Source organism: Microtus oregoni, unplaced genomic scaffold, assembly GCF_018167655.1.
Source record: "Microtus oregoni isolate MIOR12 unplaced genomic scaffold, Mior012 000003F_ref0000135, whole genome shotgun sequence".
Taxonomy (NCBI): Eukaryota; Metazoa; Chordata; class Mammalia; order Rodentia; family Cricetidae; genus Microtus; species Microtus oregoni.
The window spans coordinates 66,401,907-66,422,138 of NW_024543062.1; the positions used below are offsets into that span (position 1 = coordinate 66,401,907).

Genomic DNA, 20,232 nt, shown 5'->3' on the forward strand with positions numbered 1-20,232 from the left:
AAAGAGAAACTGTCATTCGGAAGGCACGGATCTGGTTTTTCAGTAGCATTGTTTCTATGGGATGATGGAGTTTCACTCACTTCAGATTCTTTTTTTTTTCTTCCAATTCCTGGTTCCTAAGTCAGGTTTGCAGCTGTTTGATTCATTAGATTTTACTCTTCATTATCTCTGTGTAGAGGTCAGAAATAAAGATCTTTGTTCCTGTTCACTGTGGAGTAGTTTCCTCCGCCTCAGTGACGTTCACCAGGTCATGAGGGAAGCCTCATGGCTTATGTATATTTCTGCGATACACCAAACTTTTAGGATCTGATATTTCTGACTCTGGAAAATTAAAATATTGGAGAATATTGTGAGAGTGTAGTTGTATTCTCAGGACTGAGTATCTTACAAAAAGGTGGAGCTCACGCCAATGCCCGAGCATTCTTTGGGCACGTGATTATGCATGAAGATTTCTTAGAAGTAAATAGTCAAATCGTTATATTAGACACAGGCTGAGAGACAGGAGAACTCCATGCTGCAGCCTCCCGAGTGCAGATACTTTTACCAAAGACAAGACACACTTTATTGAAGAGTCAGAGTCATCTGGTGCCATGCTTTTATTCAAATGAAAGGGGAACTACACTGTACCAGGAACTAGCAAGTCTGACAGCATCGACAGCACGCATCATCTGCAGTGCTCAGGAGTGGACGGTAAGCACACCACACACTGCACATTGCCCAACAGTGTCCATGAAGTCACGCCGAGAAAGATGGCTTTGGCTTTAAACAGCCAAATAAAAAACTGTAACAGTCCTCCAAAAATAAAACAGAGAAACTGAGAGGAATGAAAAACTTGCGAAGTTGTGTTAAGTAGCACAAGTTGACAGGCCACACAGCTCACCATGACAAGGATTTGGCAATTTAAACTGAACACTTGTCATGGTGATCTGACCTGCTAATGACAACACTTGTGTTTCAATAAGGTCGATGGAAATCACCAAACTTTATGGAATGGCTATTTTCATTTGTATAATTTTAGAACATAATTTAAAAAGCTGCACCATAATAAAAAATCTGCAGACTAAAGAAATATATCTGTATTCTTCTTGCATTAATAAAGTAAAATATACTGAGAGCAATGAGCTTCGTGGCAATATTCACACCCTACCTTTAGACACTAGACATTCAGTTCAGTTGCTGGATATACAATTTAAGAGCAGAGACAGTGTGTTTAGTGTTCATTAGTTCTTCCACTGTCTTGCATCTAACTTTTCTTTATTTAATACTCAGATGATAGCAAGAAGGCTGCTTTGATAGGGAAAAGACCACGTTTAGTCATATAAAATACTTATTAAATTCCTTTGTCTACTACCATCTTGTTTTGATTAGGTTTGTTCATAATTTTTAGACTAGTCTTATCCTAAGGATATATCTGTTTGACCATTTCCTTCTAATTGTGATAAAAATTGGTGTCTGAAAGGTAAAATGTGAAATTCCCCATTTTAATATTCATATATACATATATGTATACATTTAAAATATAAGAGTTACATATCCTGGTCTCTTACATGCAAGCAGTAGATCACAAATAGTTTTGAGCTACACATACATTTTGCACAGGTTTTGGGAAAAAATCCATGAAAATTTTTTTACAGTTTTAACAAATATACATAAATATAAGAACATAAATTACAGTAAAATATTGACAGCATTTGAGAAAATGTTGAAAACCCAGACGCACTGATACCTAGAAGCCTTATAATAGTAAAGTACAGCTCAGGGACATCCCATTCCATTCTTCTTAAATAAGTAAATACATCACATGAGACACAAGTGCTCTCTCTAAACAACTCAATTAGAGAAATGTACATATTTTCATCTCTACATCCATGAAAGAAAACAAACTACTCTCTCACATAAACGCTATGTCCCCCGCCCCCCAGTGTACACAGCTGTCACAACACTGAAACATAACAGGGTCACATAATCAATCATTCAAGTCTTTTCCTGAGAATGAAGTTTTCCCCAACTAACCCTCTGGTATACTTGCTAAAGAATGAAGACAGTGTAGAGGAGATTTCAAGTGTGCCCTAAACCTAAGCTGTTCCACTGGAAAGGGATTGGAAAAAAAAAAAGGAAACCCAGTACAACTAAAATAACATGAAGCTACTTTCAAATCAAAATGTAGCCCTTTGTACATGTTTAAAAATTCTAAATATAGTTTCTCTATCGGTTATAAATATAAAGGCTTCCTGAGAATGGCCGGGAAGCCTTGCATTTTCATACTAAAAGGCGACACTCAAGTGTTACTCACTTCTGCCAGCTTATAAAGTGACTTTAAAAGAATAGAAAGTGTTTTGTTGTTGTTAAAAGCACAACCTGAATTATTCTGAGTTGGCCAGAAGTGGCGTAAAACATACTGATTTAATCAGCAGCTTCTTAAAAGATACTCTGGGCTAAGCCTGTGCGGTCTGCAGGGAACCCAGGAGCAGCTTTTACACCTCCTTACTCAACAGAGAATGTTAATACTTGTGTGAGTAATAAATATAGAATGTAAATACTTAGAATGATTCTTGCAAATGCTGTAACACCATTAAATATAAGGGCTATTGTAAAACATAACACTAGTGTTCTCTTAACATCATAAGAAAGGTGCAAGTTACTTCTCAATGTGAACTTTCTACTTTCATGATCCCCACACGAAACAACACATGAAGGCAGCTTAGAAGAAGCCCCCAGGAGAGAGAAGAGTAACAACAACAGCAACAAAACCATCTGAAGATGTGCACACATAGTATAGGGCTAAAAAAAATACAACACATAATTTGTCATCTAGCCACATTTCAAGCCTATGTCCCACTGTGTCCATGAGAATCAGTGCTTCAAGGTCTCTGACACCAGGCAGGCGAACCTGGTGACACACAAACCTGTTTGTGAATCACGACATTTCCTTCATCACTTGGCCTCATCCCCTAGTAAGAATCTTCTCACTCCACAATACTGTTTGCATTCCAGTTGTTCACAACAACAGAGTGAAGGTCCAGTTTTAATTGATAAAAATCTTGTTGGCAATTAGAAAGATTTTCTATAGGCAGGAAAGATGAAGTACAAATCTACCGCAAAGGTTCGGAAGCGTGCATCCCCCGCCGCCTATGCTTTAGTAGGTAGGAGTTTTTTGGGCGTGACTGGTCTTTTGGTCTGCCATAAGTGGCTGTGAATGGTGATGGCATCCACACTGGCGGATAAAGTTTTAGCAGGTATGTGGCTAAACTGCTTCCTGTCAGAATTGTACTTGTAAAGTCCCTCAATCATCTTTTTAGTGATAGATTTAGGGCCTATCCCAGTCAGTTTATTGATTTCTTCAGTTTCTGGGCAGTAAGTATACAAAGACCTGAACTGGCAGCCTGAGTCCCGGAACAAGATTAGGAAGTTGTTGGCATCTGACTTCTCCATTTCCTTTAGAACAGAAAACAAAAACAAGATAACAATAGAGCTGTATTTATTCAATGTTTCTATAATTGTTACTATTTCTTGGTTAAAATTTATGACATTTTAAAATAGAATTTTATGTTACTATTTTGGCATCCTAGGGATCCTTTACATGTGCCGAGCAGGCACTTCACTACTGTATTCTACCAAAAATTCCCAAGTCTTTAATTAACCCTTTAGGTCTTCCAGAACTCTCTGAGAGATCACTACAGACCCTCACGCTGCTGAGATGCCAGTGACCCACCAGAAGACCCTTGCACTGATCCAGAAGGCCCCTAAAGTTCTGAGATTCTAAATTTCACTTTCATAAGAACACACTTACCTCTAATATCTTTTTCTTCTGACCTTCATTTACTTTCCCAGCCAAACAGCAGTGAGCTAGTGCATTCTGGATTATGTGCTTATTGGATTTTGCACTCGGCTCCTTGTAGAGCTTGGGTCCTGTGATAACCATTGACAACAGTTACAGAAATAACATCTCCAGACAGAAACACACCAGTTTTCCACGATGTGATTGCTCCTACACTGACGTCCAAATTCTCCTACACTGAGGAAACCAAATTCTGGACTTGAAGCTTCTGATGAACTTTTTTTTTCCTCTTCTTTTTTTGAGACAGGGTCCATCCACTATGCAGCCTGTTGTAGACCAGGTTGGCCTTGAACTCACAGAGATCCACCTGCCTCTGCCTCCAAGTGCTGGGATTAAAGGTGTGTGCCGCCATGTCCAGCTCTTACGATCTTTTTAGGGGCTACACTCTAGCCACAACATTATTTTATTCACACAAGAACAAATTTGGGGGATGTTCTTGTGGCTTTGTTTCACTGTCCTGTGAAGGCAGTGCCGGGAATAAGACACTGCCTGTAACTGTTACACTGTCTCCTCAACCTTTCCAGACTGCCTACATTACTGACTGTTGAGCTTAACATACAAAGGGTCCAAGAGAGATTTTTAGAAACCAAATTCTGGACTTAAGGCTTCTTATGGATTTTTTTTTTCTCTTCTACTCTTGAGACAGTGCCTCACTCTGTAAGCCTAGAGTGACCTGGAAATAACTATGCAGTCTAGGTTGGCCTCAAATTCGTGGCCATCCTCTTCCCTCAGTCTTACAAGTGTTGGGGATTCTGGTTTAAGCTACCATATTTAGTTTTAGCTTGCAAGAAAATGTAGTCTCGGGAGATATCTCAGTAAGTGCTTGTCTTGCAAGCACAAGGATGAGAGTTCAAGCCCCAGAAAAGACATTATATTAAAGGGGGAGGGGTGCTGGTGAGGTAGAGACAGGCAAATGAAAGAAACTCCATTTCAAAAACACACACAGCTGGGAGTGGTGGCACACGCCTTTAATCCCAGTTCTCAGGAAACAGAGGTAGGTGGGTATCAGAGCTCAAGACCAACCTGAGGTACATACTGAGACTGTTTAAAAATCCAAAAGCACACACACACACACACACACACACACACACACACCTCTTCTGGCTCTGCATGTACACACAAAATGGAGAAAACCATCCTTTTCAGGGTATTCAGACTGCTCAACTTTATGAACAGAGGCAGGCAAAGGAACAGGGAAATACTCTCCATACTCACACTAGAGGCTGTCAGACTAGGGCTGGAGAGACGGCTCAGTGGTCAAGAATACTGGCTGCTTGCTTATCCAGGGTATCTGGGTTTGATTCCTAGCGCCTGCACAGTGGCTCACACCATCTCTAACTCTAGTCCCAGAGGGTCTGATGTCCTCCTGATGCAGACCCCAGGTATGCAAGAGGGGAATAGACATATGCAGGCAAAACACTCATACATATATTTTAAAAAGGTTGTCGAATTGATCATAGGAGGTTGTACCAAAGCTATAGAATAAAGAGGAGAAAGGGGAAGCCAGAAAGTAAACACACAGGCACTGGGGCCCATCTCCTTCTCCCGTTCTTCCGCATACACCACTCTCTTCTCTGTTGTTACAGTTCACCTCTCAACGTTGCCACCTTTTCCTCATTCCCTCTACTGTTCTTGCCTCTAGATAGATGTCTTCTCACTTTCTGTTCTTTGATTTGATTCAATCATGTCCACTCACACAAAGGAGGGAGGAGGACACGGAGGGAACAGGACATGAGCGGACACACCCTCCCAGACCTGATGCATTCTTCCTACCTCTGGGTTCCCTTAACACTGCTGTTACCATCACTGCTATAGCTGTGGTGCTAGGGACTGAACTCAGGCCCTTAGACACGTTAGGCAGACACTTCAACAGTAGATATATCCCCAGCCTTTATGTCTTTATTTTGAGACAGAGTCTCATTAAGCTACCCAGGCTGGTTATAACTGAAGCCCCTATGTTAGGGGGTGTTGGGGAGCCCTTAGGGATAGAATCTCCTTCACATATTTATGAGGAACAATGTTTTGTTGATAAAACTTTTCTAAGGTCCCTCTGAACCCCAATTATCACAGAGAAATGGTCAGTAATATTAAGGCAAATGGCACTAAGTGAATACCTTTAGTTTTGCTTAGAAACCTACCTTATTTGCCTCAGCGAGGCTCTGAAAGGCTGGCACCTCAGTGGCACTTTCCTTACTATAACAGACACTGTGTTTACACTACGAGGTGAACAGTAACTTTGTTTCTTTGCTTGTATTTTTGCTTTTTTGAGACAAGATTTTTCTGTGTAGCTGTCCTGGAACTCACTCTGTCGACCAGGCTGGCCTCAAACTCAGAGATCCCCTGCCTCTGCGTCCTGAGTGCCAGGATTAAGGTGTGCGCCACCACCTGGCTGAGGAACTCCTCTAATGCACCCCACACCTGTTCTCATGAGTGCATTCAATTAAAACGCTCCCCTGAATGTTCACACTAACCTGTGTACTCTGTTCCAGAAGCCACGGAAGAAGTTGTTGATGCATTCTCCCAGTCTTTCTCACCATTTCGACTGCCACAGCGACTCGGAGACAAGAAGCCTTCTACAGACTCTGACCTAAACATGAATAACTGAAGTTTTATGTCTCAAATGCTTGGGTTTCTGTATGTGATGGTATCAATCAAAACAACCTAGAGCTTTAAGAACGAGGTGGTGCTAATACTGCATCTTCTATATGGCACATTATAAATACTGTTGGGATGAACTTTTTCCATATGAAAACTTGCACAACAGAATGGTAAGACAATGGCAAGTCGAGATTCTGAGAGTCAGAGACGCACTCTTTGTTGATGTGTGTGGGCAATTTTCCTGTCCCAACCACCAGCTCCAAAATAACCAAAAAGAGGCTTAGTATTAATTATAAATGCTTGACTGACAGCTCAGGCCTAACCAGCTCTCCAAACATAGCCCACTTCTATGAGTCTATGTGCTGCTTGGGGCTTTCACCTCTGTCCCATTGTGTGTCTGACTCAGTCTGCATTTGGCTGGCAACTCCTCTGACTCTGCCCTTCCTCTACCCAGCGATCTCCCCTTGTCAGGCCATCTTGTCCAATCTCTTGCTGTCTAGCTATCAGCCAATCAGCTTTCTATTAATGATGAGAGCAATACATATTTACAGCGTACAAAGACAGTTCCACAGCAGATATGGGTCTTCTAGTTCATGATGACACCGATTCTATCTAGTCTATATGCCAGAGAAGGAGTCCAAGAGACCGTATAATCTGTGTGTTAGATACAAAGGCTCCAGAATGTGAAATCCAAGCAAGCAAACTACTTTTGGGGTTATTCTAATGTTACTGTTATTTTTCTCTTTCTATTATTTAATTATAGTCGTATTAGCAACGATTTGTATATAGTTACTATTAGTATTTACAGCTTATAAAAGTATTAATGTTAATAGCTCAAATTCTAAAAGAAATGGAAAAACAGATTATTTACTATAATCACTATATTTATTGATTTATTTACTAATTGTATGCACACACCGTGTGTGTGTGTGTGCGCGCGCGCATACTTGTACCATGTCATGCAGAAGGTCAGAGGAAACTTACTGGAGCCAGTTCTCTTCTCCCACCGTGTGGTCTCAGGGACTGAACTCAGGTCATCAGGGGTGGCAGCGAGTGCCTTCACCCACTGGGTCATCTTAGTGGCTCCATTTCATATCATTTTAACAGAAAGTTTTTTTTTTGTTTCTTTTTTGTTTTTCCAAGACAGGGTTTCTCTGTATAGCCCTGCCCGGCCTGAAACTCACAGACGTCAGCCTGCCTCTGCCCCCTGAGTGCTAGAATTAAAGGCATGCGCTACCACCACTAAACTAAAAATTTGTGATGTTTCATTTAATATAAAATAACTCTAATTTTTATTTCAAGTTTTATATAATTGCAAGTACCACATTATTTTCTTTTTTTTTTAATTTTTTTTCACATTATTTTCTATAAAAAAAAAAATGAGAAGCTCAGGGCTCACCTTGGTGTCCTCTTGCCTGAGTGAACGCTGTCGTTATCACCTGTGTTCAGCGATGCCAAAGAGAGGCTAGAGACTGAAAAAACACGGTAAATTCGTGATCCTGAACAGAAACAAAATTGTAAATGTAAAAGAAGAAACTAGAAAAGAGTCTGTCCATTAGAAAACACCAGCAATGACAATTGGGCTTTCTAATTTCTTTTCTCTTTTACTCTGAATCTAAGCACATAATATGGTGCATGCATATAGAAATAATTTAATCTAAGAATCAAGTTTTAGGCTACAGCAAAATTAACTTGCTGTCCCAAAAGTAAAGTGGTTAATAGGAGACCTGATACTGTGCTCAGGTTTTTTCAAGAAAGAAACAAGTATTTTGCAATATCTACTTTCCATGTGCAAAAATAACTTAAAATTTCTCTCAATGCTTTTGTTTGGACTTATTTTTATTTTACATGTGCATGAATTTTTGCCTGAATGTATGTGTGTGTCCTGCCTGCATGCTTAGTGCCTGCTGATGCTAGAAGAGGGTGCTGGATCCCCTGGAACTGGAGTTAGGATGGTTGTGAACCATTATGTGGGTTCTATAAAAGCAGCAAATGCTCTTAACCATTGGGCTATCGCGCTAGTCACAGCCATCTCTTCAGTCACACAAGCCAATATTATATTGTCAAAGAGTTTCACCAAACCAGGCTCATTCCTATAGCCTCAGATACTGGGAGGAATACTGACTGAAGCACCATTGCCAGTTGTAGGCCAGCTTGTGCTAAGAACCAAGCATACAAGCAGAAGCTTCACTGCCTAGCAACAGTGAATTTTAGGTTATTAACTCTAGGACTCGGACTAGAGTTTCTGTTTAGTTTTGAAGTGCTAAGGATAGAATCTAGAGCCTCAAACATGTTAGGCAAGGCCTCTACCTTTATCCTTAGCTCTAACTATAGGAACTGTCTGAAATTTTCTAAGGCACTACTTTAAATAAAATGGCTTAAAAACTATGCAGTTGAATTTAAAAGATACATTTTATCAACTACAAAAATTTTAATTTTAGATTTTTGACTCTATCTTAGGGGGGCCTTCTGAAATCTTGACCTGATGTTCTTCATTGTCCAGATAACAACGGCCAGGGATATGGTCAATGGGAGAGTGCGTGCATCTCATGTGCGATGTCCTGGATTTAATCTTTCACCCAGAACCTCCAGAACAATGACAACAAAATATACAGGCACGTTTCTTATACATTTTACACACATAACATCTATCCTAAATTCTAAGTTTTTAGACAGTAGTTAATGCATTAGGGGATGTGGTGCCATCAGGAGAGTGCTTGCCTATCAAGAACAAAGCCCTGGATTCAACCCAACACTACAGTAGAGGGGCACTAGTACATGCCTGTAATTTCAGCACTTACAAGGCAGAGGCAGGAGGACCAGAGTTCAAGGTTATCCTTGGCTATATAGCGAATTTCAGGTTAGCGTGAGCTATATGAGACCTGTCTTAAGAGTGAGAAAAAAGGGGAGACAGATATGGTAACTGATAATTCAAGGACGTTACATCTGTAGACAGGATTTTCTAATAAGTTAGTATTCAAATTATATTTCTAGCATTTCACATTTGATCTACTAAATATATGCATGCACATATAACGCACCTAGATTAAATAAAAATTTCCTTTGCTTATTTTGGCTTTCCAAATAAGGCCATGCATCACCTCAAACTGTGTATCCAATTTAGTATTACCAAGGCAATGTCAAGTTAGTACAACAAACGAAGCTGGTGTTTATGAACAGACCTCCTTATAAGTAATTGGGGTTACCTGGAGGGCCTTTGATTGGTGTTTTGGGGGATTCAATATGATCTCTGTGAATAGATTTTGGCCGCTGTTTTTTCTGTTTTGCCACCTGAGGACGAGGCTTGATTACCGTGTCCATGTCTTCCATTAGCTTCAGCTGTTTTCGCCTCATGTACTCCTGCCTAATAAACTCTCTGCGTGCTCGCTCATCTTCTTTCTTCTGACGTTCTTCCTCAGTCTTACGCCTAAAAACCAAATGGCTGAATTGATTATTTTATATACCAAATACAAATGACACTAGAGAGAGTTACATGTTTGATAGGAGAGAAAGAAAATTACTATATTTCAGAACCTTGGGAGAAAATATAGTTCGTTTAAAATGTTACTTGAGAACATTTACAATTTTGGTCATCTGTGTGTGTGTGTTTCTCAGTGAAGTTAATTTAATGTTCTTTAAACATTAATATAGATTTTCAAAGTTAATGTTCATGAAAAACTTTACTCTGACAAGTAAAATGAATACTTTGAACTTCCAAAAACCACCCAAAGTTGGCAAGGATCCAGCTGCCTTCCACTGCCCAAAGGACATCTGAAAACTGTTAATAACACATAGCTGTGGGACTGCCCCTTGGGCACACTTGCTGATCTCTGCAGAGATAGAACCAGGTAGCAGCATCCTTACCTTGTCTCCTCTTTCTTATGCTCCATTTCCGCTTCCAGCTGCTGCTTCCGAAGCTGAGTTTCTTTCTCCCTCCTTAAACGTTTCTCCAGCAAAGCTGCCCGTTTCATTGCCATGTCATTTTCTGCCTTTTGATCATCCTAAGGACAAATTTTGTTGAAAAACAGTAAACATTTTAGATTTCAATATTTCTGTTTTCTAGCATAGCCACTTTTTGTTTTTTTTCAAGATAGAGTTTCTTTGTGTTACAGCCCTGGCTGTCCAGGAACTCACTCAGTAGGTCAGGTTGACCTTGAACTCACAGAGATCCACCTGTCTCTGCCTCCCAAGTGCTGGGATTAAAGGCGTGCGCCACCACTGCTTGGTAACATAGTCACATCTTGTACTTGTAGTTACTTATATCTGAAAATCTTAACTAATTACAACTTTACCAAATGTGGACATGATACAGAAAATGTAAAAATCCCTCAAACTTAATGGCCATCAGAAGAAAAAAAAAATGAAAACAAGTAATTTTTTTTTTTACTATGCTTTAGTTTGTGCACACACTTGTGCATTCCAGCGTGGACATACATTACACAGTTCATGCATGGAGCTGAGTGGATTAGTGGATAACTTATAGGAGTTCACAGTTCTTTCCTATACCATGTGGGTCCCGGGAACTGAGCTCAGGTTGCCAGGTTTGGTGTTAAGAGCCCTTCTTTACCTGATGAACCATCTAATGGTCTAAAAACAACTATTTAAAAAGCTTACATTTATGTGTGTTTGTCTTCCCCTGTACTCATGCCATGGCACATGCATGGGAGTCAGAGGACAACTTGCAAAAGTTGGTTCTCTTTTCCCATAATCTGGGTCCCAACTCAGATTGTCAGCGTTGACAACAAGTGTCCGTTCCCCAATGAATCACCTCACTAGCCCTCAAATACCTGGCTTTGATTCTAATAACCTAAAGTAGCTGAGTCGGCCCCCATTTTAAAAACCATATTTAGATTATAATGAACAATCAGATAAGAAGCATTCCAAAACTAGCCATCAAATGTCACGTAGCATCAGTGGTGCAGGGCTTGTTTCTAGTTGAGTTATTTCTCAGCTGATGCTGACAGTCTGACTGGCTTCACTCGGAAAAAGAGATGGGGATGGGCATAATTCCTGTTCTGAAGTTCTGCCATTCTGAGAGCTGTGGCCGTCTGTAAACCTCCTGGACTTACTGATTCACGAGGGCACTCTCAGTCCTCAGGGGACCTACACACTGCAGTTCTTCAAAATTCAAGCAAGAAGCGAGTAACAAGTTGCAGAACTGGTTCACTGTCTTTTTTAAAGACTTCTTGAGGATACTGATTTCTTTAGTGGCTAATATATTTGCACTACAGTGCTGGGTATGACAGGTATTAAATCACACAGGAAAGAGGCACTTTTGCCTCCTGCTTTGCCTGGAAGCCCAGAGACATATTTTACGATGAATGGAAAAAGTCAGAAGATATCACTGAACCTATCAGCTCAAACACGCATTTCTGTATCTAACAAAACATACACATTACACTATACTCTGGGTAAAAAGAACCAGTCCCCCTGGGTATTCACAGTTTAAGTAAAAAAAGAAAAGACAAACAAGAGAACTGAAAACTCTGGATTACAAATGCATTGTCAGTACATGCAGGATGCCACAGAGACACAGCTAACTAATCAAGGAAGCATGAAAATCTTAGGGGAAACAGAGTTCAAAACAGTCTAGATCAGGGGTTCTCAACCTTCCTAATGCCGCAACCCTTTAATACAGTTCCTCATGTCATGGTGACCCCTAACCATAAAACTATTTCATTGCTACTTGACAACTGTAATTTTGCTACTGCTATGAATCATAATGTAAATACCTGATATACAGGATATCTGATATGTGACCCCTGTGGGGGTTATGACCCACAGGTTGAGAACCTCTGGTCGGGAAACTAAGAGGAAGAGTCTAGACAAGTAGGCATGGGTTATTCTGCCCAAGTCCCTGAGTTGTGCTGAGGTCTGAACTTTACAAACCCTTGCCCAGAATGCCTGAGGATATAATTTCACTCTCCAGCACCGCCTTTAGATATAAGAGAGGAGTCTCCAGTGGAACCTGGCTCTTGGAGACAGCAGCATGAATAACAGGATGGCTAGGGGCCCATGTCAAAGGGATGGAAAGGCATGACATGAACATGATGGGAAAGAAATGGAGGTACAGATTGGATGCCTATTTTGTGTTGAAGACTCTCCTGCCCCATTCTCCTTTCTGGGCAAAGAATAAGGTAGCAGAAGTCTCTAAACCTGCACATAAAACTTTGCTGTGTTACTACCTATAGTAGCAGTCTATAAAAAATAAAAACAAAAAAAACCCCTCAGTTTTCATGATTAAGAGCCAAAACATGACTTACATCCAAATTTCTAAAGTTGAGAGAAGCCTAAGGGACAAGCACCAGGAGATAAAATTTAAAATAATCACAGCATTAAATTGTCAACAGTAAAATTAGCAATCATCACTATCTCAACAGCCTCAATGTGCCGCTTCTCCCCATTACTACTGCACATCTCACGGAACGTGCTGCTGGGCACACTGTTCTAACCACACCTGCCCTGCGCAGCTCTACAGGCTCAGCGGTAACAGTCCCCCAATTAAAGGAGTATGAACAGCACACATTTCAGACTGTTAATAACACATTCTTCCATGAGGTAATTTAGAAAAATACAAAGATGATGAAATGGATAACTGAGGAGAAAAAAAGCGTTAATATTATTAAGGCTTTATTTATAAATGCTAAGATCTTTACTATCAGGAATAATACTGTCTAGGCGCTGTCATTTATTTGGTTGAAGTACTATTTAACTATTGTTATCTATTTCTTTTTTTTAATATTTATTTATTATGTATACAATATTCTGTCTGTGTATGCCTGCAGGCCAGAAGAGGGCACCAGATCCCATTACAGATAGTTGTGAGCCACCATGTGGTTGCTGGGAATTGAACTCAGGACCTTTGGAAGAGCAGGCAATGCTCTTAACCTCTGAGCCATCTCTCTAGCCCAACTATGGTTATCTAAAAACAATAGTAATTATATTCCTAACCTGGCCAGATAAAATAGAGGTCACCTGTTTTTGTGCCCTAACAACAAATCTGAAGCATGTATCTTCAGTTTCAGGAAAACAAACTCTGTCTGTGATGCAGAGTACAAGCGGTAATACGACAGCCAACAGACCATGTATACATCTTCCTTCTTTAAAGGAGCTTCTGGGGGCAGACAGTATAGTCAGTGGCAAAGCTCTGCTCGGGATGCAGGGCCTTGACTTTGGTTCCCAGAAAAAGAGACCTGTATCTTAATGATAATATCAAGTTACATGCTTTTAAAAATGTTTCACTTTGTATGGCCCATATCAGATAACTTTGCAAAACTCAAAAAATAGGATAAAAACCGTTAAAGCCTTAACATGCTGAGACTGCAGCTCAAGTCTGCACTGGGGTGTGGCCGCAGCACCACAATGCACCTTAGCACTTCCATCGGACAAGGCAGGTATGTCTAGACACATTTCAGGAATAACAGCTGCCTTGCAATGAAGAGATGGTTCCTGAAGAAGCAGATGCGAATTTAGAAAACATACAGGTACCCATCCTAGAGGATGCTCGGAGCAATGTGGATCAGCATTACCTTAAAGAAGAATCCACAGCAGACTTTCTGCTCATCATCAAACTGCTCTTTATCACTCTCGCCGTCATATTTCTCAACAGATACATCAGCCTTTTCAGGGGGTTTCAAATCTGCCAGAGAAACTTCAATCAGATTGACATTCCTCGGAGCAGCAGGTGGGAGAACAGGTTGAGGAGGTGGGTCTGTGGGCTGACTCAATTGGTCCTCATGTGCTGTCACACACACAGTCTCTGTGATGGGCTGTGACGAGACTTCAGCAACTGCTGATTCAAGAGGTTTACTCTCCTTCTCCCCAGAATTATGGTCACAAGGTTCCAAGGTCCCTTTGCACTCTGACGGCTCCTTTTTAATCTCCTCTTTTGGTTTAGTCTCTCTCAATTGAGGCTCTCCATCATCACCAAAACACACAAAGGACCGTGTCTGAATGGGAACCTGACTGGGTGAAAACCTCCTCAACCGAGGAAGACTATCCACAGACCGAGGAGGTGTCAGGGTTCGATTCAAAGGAGTTATTTTTAATTCATTTGGCCTTGGAGTCCTTTGATTTTTAGCAGAAAAAGATGCGCTCTTCCTGTTGGAAGACTGTGGAGACGCATGAGTAGGGCGTGGGGAGTCAGATGAGAACGGAGCAGTAGATGACGACAGGCCTGCCTGTCTAGGTTTAAAATCTCGAATTTGCTTCTGTGGAGAGGGTTGTGGAGGTGAAATCACCCAAGACTGCTGCTCTCTCATCTGCATTAACATCTCCTGCTGAAGGGACAGGCGTTGCATTTCTTGTTGTAGAAAATGCAGGGATGAATTTAGCTTTTCAATGGACTTTGTATATTCTAAAATTTCTCCTTCATTTAAAGTCTCTTCTGAAGGGCTTGCCAGGTTCCACTGCTTCTCGGGATCCACAGGCGTGGTTGGAGACTTCAGCCATTTGCCCTGAGGATTCTCCATGCTCTCTTTTATGTCTGCTAGAGACTTGCTCCTTTGTCCGTCAATTTTTTCCAATTCTTTTTCTTTTGTTCGGTCTGTATACACTTTCTCATCTTCTGCACCCGCTGCTTCCTCTCGAAGAGGGGAAATCCCATCCCCTTTCTTTTTCACCACAGTTAGGAATGCTGTCCTTCCCATTTTCTGCCTCTGTTTAGTGAAAGCAGCTTCCATCTTCTTTTTCTGGGCTTCTATCGCACGTCTCTTTTCTTCTAGTCTCATCCTAAGGTGCACCATTTCAGAAGCCAACAGCTGAGTAGTGTCCCGTCCTTGGGCAATGCCGGTTTCTTCTGGAATCTGGGCCCAAGATACTACATGAGGAATATTAAGTTCGGAGCCCTCTGGTGTGGTTTTCTGAGAACTGCTCCCACTACTTTTCCCATCGGTATGATTGAGCTTCCGGAACTTCTGCTCAGCAAAGCTGGTCATTTTCACCCCGGAGCTAGAGGAGGCACTGCTCCCTGGCTGAGACTTGGTGCTGATGGTACTTGGGCAGGGACTCAGGGCTTCTCTGTGGTTGCTGGCTTTTATATCATAGTCCTGAAGAAATTTAGACGCATCATCCATGTCAGAGTCTAAGCTAACAGTGTAATCTCTCAGGGAAGAGTCTTCGTCCATTGTTTCCGGAATATCCTCTGAAGGAACATGAATCCCAGTGTCAACTTCAGTAGTGTCTGTTATGGGACTCAAGGCACCTTTTGTATCAGTTACGTTATCAGGACTAGACTGATTTAGCTTGATATTTGAATTTAGGATACTCAAATCCTGACTATGAAGAAAGAAGCCATTAGCGATTTGATCTGGCCGAGGCGTATGAGGAGATTTTTCGGTGTCGTGAATTATTTGTAATGCTTCTTCAATGCTTGGAGTCTCGATCTGATTGCCAAACTCATCTAGCAGTACTCTGTTTTGTAAAGCCCCATTTGGAAGCCTGTAGTGAGTATTCTCATTAGAATTTAGGTCATTTGTGTCACGAGGCATGGAAGACTTGAGGTCACCACGAGGGTCTACATGAAGTTCTTCTTCAATGCCTTCTTCTTCTCCACTCATTGGCTTCAAGGACAGGTGTTTTCTCGTGTGTTTGGATGCACGGCTGTTGTTGAGCCCTTCGTTACTAACAGAGCGGATGATTCCTCGGTTTGGAGTGGAACTCTGTGCACTGTCTTCTTTATCAAAAGAAATATCAAACGAAACACCATGCACTGAAGTTCTAAAACAGATGGAAAGACAAAATATTTAAGAAACTGTGGAAATAAATGATTTAAAAACCCCATTGAATAATTATTTGAAAGTCTATGCCCTTCCTTCATTTTTCACTAATGGGGAATAGAATAGAGTGAATACTTGTGAGCTATTATGGATAATTTACATTGGTATAAGTTTTGTATATTAACACAAGTTCAAATTATATTTGTTACTTTGTTTACATTATTTGTACATATATACAAAGTTATTTTGTCAGATTATATATATGCATATTTCTACCTCGGTTTAAGACATTTTGTATATTGATACAACTTTTAGGGTATATTTTCATGTTATTATAGGTCAAGAGTTGTTCACATTTGTTGTACATACAGTTAGATCAATTAGGTTCTTTAGATACATAGGGATTGTATTCTGTCTAGATAGGTATTCTTCAACCACTTCAAAAAACATGACATTTAAATAATTTAGGGTTCTTTTGACATGAGACATGATTGCTTCTGACAGCAACAATTCTATTCCAGAGAGAATGTTGAGTATCAAAGACCCTCCACTTGGAGCTTGTTTTCTTCTTGGCAAAACTGGTCTTTGGGCAAGAAACTGACAATGCCTCAACCACTGACAAATAACATGATATCCGGAAATGAGTAAGCAGAATGGTCAAATCTTGCCAAGACAGGGTAAAATGGTTTTAAAAAATTTCCTGCCTCTGAAAATGGTCTGTCAGTTACATTAGGCCTTAGCCAAAGTTGGTTGCTTCAACACTGAAAAATGAGACTTTGGGTGATTGCTCAAGTAGCTAATTGTCTCATATATTGCTTGCTTTGGAAGCTACTTGATTCTACTTCCTGCCTGCTCAAATAATATTATCTCCCCTCAGGCCTTTGATGGGGTTAAAGATTAGATAGTCGTAGTTACCATCCTCTTATGATCTAGCCAAGCCATTTCCTATACAAGACTTAGACTCCATAGGATAGAACGTTTATTAAAACATTTAGCATATGTTCCTTGCTTAATATTGTTTATGCTGATTGTAATTCTAATCTTATACTTGATATCTGTTCCTAGTGTATATTGTTTTGTACCGGGCTTGGAACTCTCTTACTTAAACAAAAGGGGGATGTGCTGTGGGAGCTCCTTCAGCTCCTTCAGCTAATAGCCTTTAAGATACCAGCCCACTGGGGTGAGGTCTCTTATATTTTAAAAAGCAGCAAAACTGAGTATGTGCTCTCTTCTTCTCTTCTTTCTCTTCTCTTCTCTTCTCCTCTCCCCTCCTCTCTCTCCTCTCTCTCCTCTCTCTCTCTCTCTCTCTCTCTCTCTCTCTCTCTCTCCTGGCTCCCTTTCCAGCGGCTAGACTCTCTGTTTCCTGTTTGCGATGAGAGGACTGTTGTCTGGGATGGTGATATATAAGTTTTTCCCCACAAATAAATAACCCTTTTTATTATCCCTAATTCTTAACTGGTGTGGGACTGTTTTGCGGCTTCATTTCATGATCTTATGGACCTCAAGGAAAGATTGGACTATTTCATTACCTTTTTAATTTAGCCTCTTTGGCCTCTCTCATACCCCTATGCTGCCCTTTTCAAAGTTAAATCCTAATTAAAATTTTGATTTGACAGCTTGGTTAATGACAACAAAAAAGCAGAGGGAGATAAAAGTGACTTTTCTGGTAACATGACTGTACTAATAACTGATTACCTTTTCTCTTTCGGCCATGTTCCTATGAAGCCATCAACGTAAGACATAGATGAAGACCTCCTAATTCCTCCTTCAAATGCGAAAAGAAAAACTCATTGAAACCACACATTTAAGAGTCCATTAAAGGCACTAAAAAGTGGAACCTGAATAATTAAAACACAGCAAAGTAATTTTTTAAATAAAGTTTTGGAGAGGAATGTGTAGTTTATAGCTAACAACTGACTAGCATGAAAGGCTCTGGGGTTATTCCAATGTACTTCCCTGACAGAGTAAGTATATACATGTAAAGAATTTTGTTACAATCCAAGCAAGCATATATGCACATCCACTAGGGAGTGGCTCATGGCTCTAATATTGGCTAGCACTTGGGAGGCTGAGGCAGGAGGGTTAGTAGTACAAGACTAGTTTGGGTAATACAAATAGACCTCAAGAAAAATAAAAACAGCACAGTGGCGCACGTCTATTCGCTGGACACAGTGGGGCACACCTGCAGCCCCAGCACTCACACAAGTTCATGTTTGGCCACATAAGGAGTTTGAGGCTCGTCTGGGCTGTATAAGGTCTTGTCTCCAAAACAAAACAAAATCAAGCACAGGAGCTACGAAAGCAGCTCCTTGGTACTGCTCCTGCCTAGCATATGATAGCCGAGGCCCTTGGTTAGATCTCTAATACCACAAAAAAAGGGGAAAGCAGGCATGGAGCTACCTACAGACCACCCATCATGTACAGAGCAAACCCGTTTCAGAAAAAGACTAGATATTTATGTTTATTCTCACTCATTTTCCAGTTAGCCTACTTAAAATAGTATTTTCTATTTTCCTCATAGGCCTTTTCAGTACATTACCTGAGGCTGAAGAATGAGCCTGGGGACGCGCATATCTAAAAGGCAAATGATGAGACTATAAACATAGCTCCTTCCCAACACAGAATAAATATAATAAATTCTCTCTTTTTACACACACACACTTTTATAAAAAAAGAAATTAAAAAACAAATTAAACCCATTAATTTGCAGTATTTTAGGGAGACCTAAATCTCTAAAACCTTCTGTACAATAAAATCCCACAGAAGACCCTGACAAGCCTCTCAGAACAGTCTGGGTCTCTAGACCTCCAACACCGATGACAGTGAGCCTCATAAAGACACAAGGCGTTCCTGTTACACCTTACTCAACTCTGCCCTGTTTAACTAAACACGGGGGAGCTGAGAACTTCTTTTCTCAGGTGACAGAGATAATTGGCCTGACTAAGATACTCTCTAACCTGACTAAGATACGGGTTTTCAGCTGCCGTATTCTGCTGGCATCAAGTGAAGTGATACATCCTATCCCCAGTGGACGGAAGTCAGGCAGGAGCTTTGGCTCAATCATACTATGCTTCCACTCATATAAACAGAGACTGAACAAGTCAGCGCAGACTCAGAGGTCAGGATCAATGTTATGCTTTCACTACTTAATGAAAGCTTAATCAATGAGCTCTCTCTAGAGTGCTATCTGGGGTCTCTGAATCTTTCTCCTCGGTGTGTGCAGCTTACTCTCACAGCTTATATGCAGTCACTTGTTAGAACTGTCATTAAGCACAGACAGTTTCTAAGCATGTCTGTGATAGCCCTCCTGAAATATGTTTCACAGCTTATCCTGAATACTAGGAAACTGTTATTAAAACATGTTCATTCTTTTCTTCTTCCCCAAATAATGACTACCACCATTTGGTAAAAGCTGGCTAACTGTCTCATTTTCAAACTCACACATAGGACTTTGGTGTATATACTCCTGAATCAACTTGAGCCAAGGAGGTGAGGCAGCTGCTGGGCCTGCCTGCATTTTACTCATCAGACCTTTATTTTTGGTACAGTAACACCTGTGATGTGACCACACTATTACCAGGGAGAGGAAAAATGATCAAATCCTTCCTCAGAAGTTCTATGAAGGGGGGTTGGAGATGGCTCAGCAGTTAAGAGCATTGCCTTCTCTTCCAGAGGACCTGGATTCAATTCCCAGCACCCACATGGTAACTCACAACTGTCTGTAACTCCTATTCCAGAGGATCCAAAACCTTCACACAGATACACACGCAGGCAGAACGCCAATGTACATAAATTAAATAAATACGTCATCAAGAAGTTCTATGAAGGATCACGGAGAGACTTACAGAAGGTAGAGGGCCTAGGAGCCTAGGATAACAATAGGCAGTAACTCAAAGGAAAGGATTCAGAATCTACCTGGGTTATTAGGGTTCTCCTAGAAAAGAGAAAAAGTAGTCACTGGGCTATCTAAGATAAAAGAGATGAGTCTCCATAGGACCCAAGCTAGTTTTTCCCAGGGTCATAGGGACTGTTCATTTAGATCCTTGTTCTAGTCATGACTGAATAATCGACTCTCGAAGC

General features: G+C 40.8%; 1 protein-coding gene across 5 annotated transcripts in view; it reads right to left on the reverse strand.

Annotated features, from left to right (window-relative positions):
- Nucleotides 1-570: 570 nt before the first annotated feature.
- The window catches only part of Camsap2 (calmodulin regulated spectrin associated protein family member 2), an 85,946-nt gene continuing 66,284 nt past the window's right edge, over nt 571-20,232 (reverse strand). For 3 of the 5 annotated variants that reach the window (XM_041649223.1, XM_041649221.1, XM_041649225.1), the window contains 9 exons: nt 18,692-18,726; nt 17,848-17,917; nt 13,966-16,153; nt 10,301-10,437; nt 9,643-9,863; nt 7,836-7,935; nt 6,310-6,425; nt 3,791-3,909; nt 571-3,435 (listed from right to left, as the gene is read on the reverse strand). In XM_041649223.1, the coding sequence (XP_041505157.1) occupies nt 3,130-3,435; nt 3,791-3,909; nt 6,310-6,425; nt 7,836-7,935; nt 9,643-9,863; nt 10,301-10,437; nt 13,966-16,153; nt 17,848-17,917; nt 18,692-18,726 (3,292 nt within the window). In that variant the 3' untranslated portion in view covers nt 571-3,129. The remainder of the gene's footprint in view (nt 3,436-3,790; nt 3,910-6,309; nt 6,426-7,835; nt 7,936-9,642; nt 9,864-10,300; nt 10,438-13,965; nt 16,154-17,847; nt 17,918-18,691; nt 18,727-20,232) is intronic. The other 2 variants (XM_041649224.1, XM_041649222.1) reach the window with 1 other exon arrangement.